This window comes from Penaeus monodon, chromosome 21 (genome assembly GCF_015228065.2).
Source record: "Penaeus monodon isolate SGIC_2016 chromosome 21, NSTDA_Pmon_1, whole genome shotgun sequence".
Classification (NCBI taxonomy): domain Eukaryota; kingdom Metazoa; phylum Arthropoda; class Malacostraca; order Decapoda; family Penaeidae; genus Penaeus; species Penaeus monodon.
Genome location: NC_051406.1, coordinates 45318454 through 45319288, shown reverse-complemented (window position 1 = coordinate 45319288; position 835 = coordinate 45318454). Strand labels below are relative to the sequence as shown.

Here is an 835-nt window from a genome sequence, read left to right as displayed (position 1 = left end):
CGTGTCGGCCTTCTCCCCCCCCCCCCAGCCGCCCTGCCTCACCTTGGCATCCTTGAGGCTGGGCACAAGCCTGTTGCACTTTTCCCAGATGGCTCGCGAATCGAACTCGTCGACGGTGAGCTTGCTGTTGGCGAACTGGCGCGTCCCTCCGAGGGTGACGTGCTCGAGGCCTGGGATGATGTAAGCGTCTTGGTCCGTGAAGATGAATTCCTTGATCCACGGGGCTCGCACCTGAGCACGCAGCAGGGGAGTCAGTACCGGAGGCCGTTAAAATCGACGTGCCTATTGATTCCTTGTTGTCACGTAGTTGACTAGAGATATAATCAGTTTGCTCGAGAATTGCTTTCTTTACATCTGTGCCCTATAGTGTTAAGCAATCAATAGGTAACCCTCTACAGCATTCTCAGTACCTTGTAGAACGTAAAGGCATTTTATACCTTACGTAATTCCTATCATGCATCGTCTGTGTTGTTATTCACACCAAGCTCCTATCTCCACTGAATGTATCACATCCCCTAAAGAGTCAACTTTGGTTCATTAACTTCCCACGGATACATTGCAGACGAAGGCCGATTTCTGAAAGGCGTCTCCCCTTCCCCTCACGCCCCTGTCAGCGCCTCACCTGGAAGATCTGTCCACGCACAGGCAGGACGTCGTGGTCCCCGGCCAGTACTCGCGCGCCGAGACCCGAGCAGTTGCAGACGACGTCGAACTCGTCGGCGAGCTCCTCTAGGCTGGTCACGTGACAACTTATGGCCTGTCCTCCTCGGCGCCGGAACCTGGAGCAGCGGGGGAATCGAGATTACATTACTCGAAGAAATTCAGAGGAACAACC

At 54.3% G+C, this 835-nt stretch overlaps 1 protein-coding gene across 2 annotated transcripts in view; it reads right to left on the bottom strand.

Moving 5' to 3' along the window:
- Positions 1-835, bottom strand: part of LOC119586533 (D-aspartate oxidase-like) — a gene marked incomplete at both ends in the record, with an annotated part of 3958 nt that overhangs the window by 837 nt on the left and 2286 nt on the right. For both annotated transcript variants that reach the window (XM_037935287.1, XM_037935289.1), the window contains 2 exon segments: positions 43-231; positions 623-779. In XM_037935287.1, coding sequence (XP_037791215.1) covers positions 43-231; positions 623-779 — 346 coding nt within the window.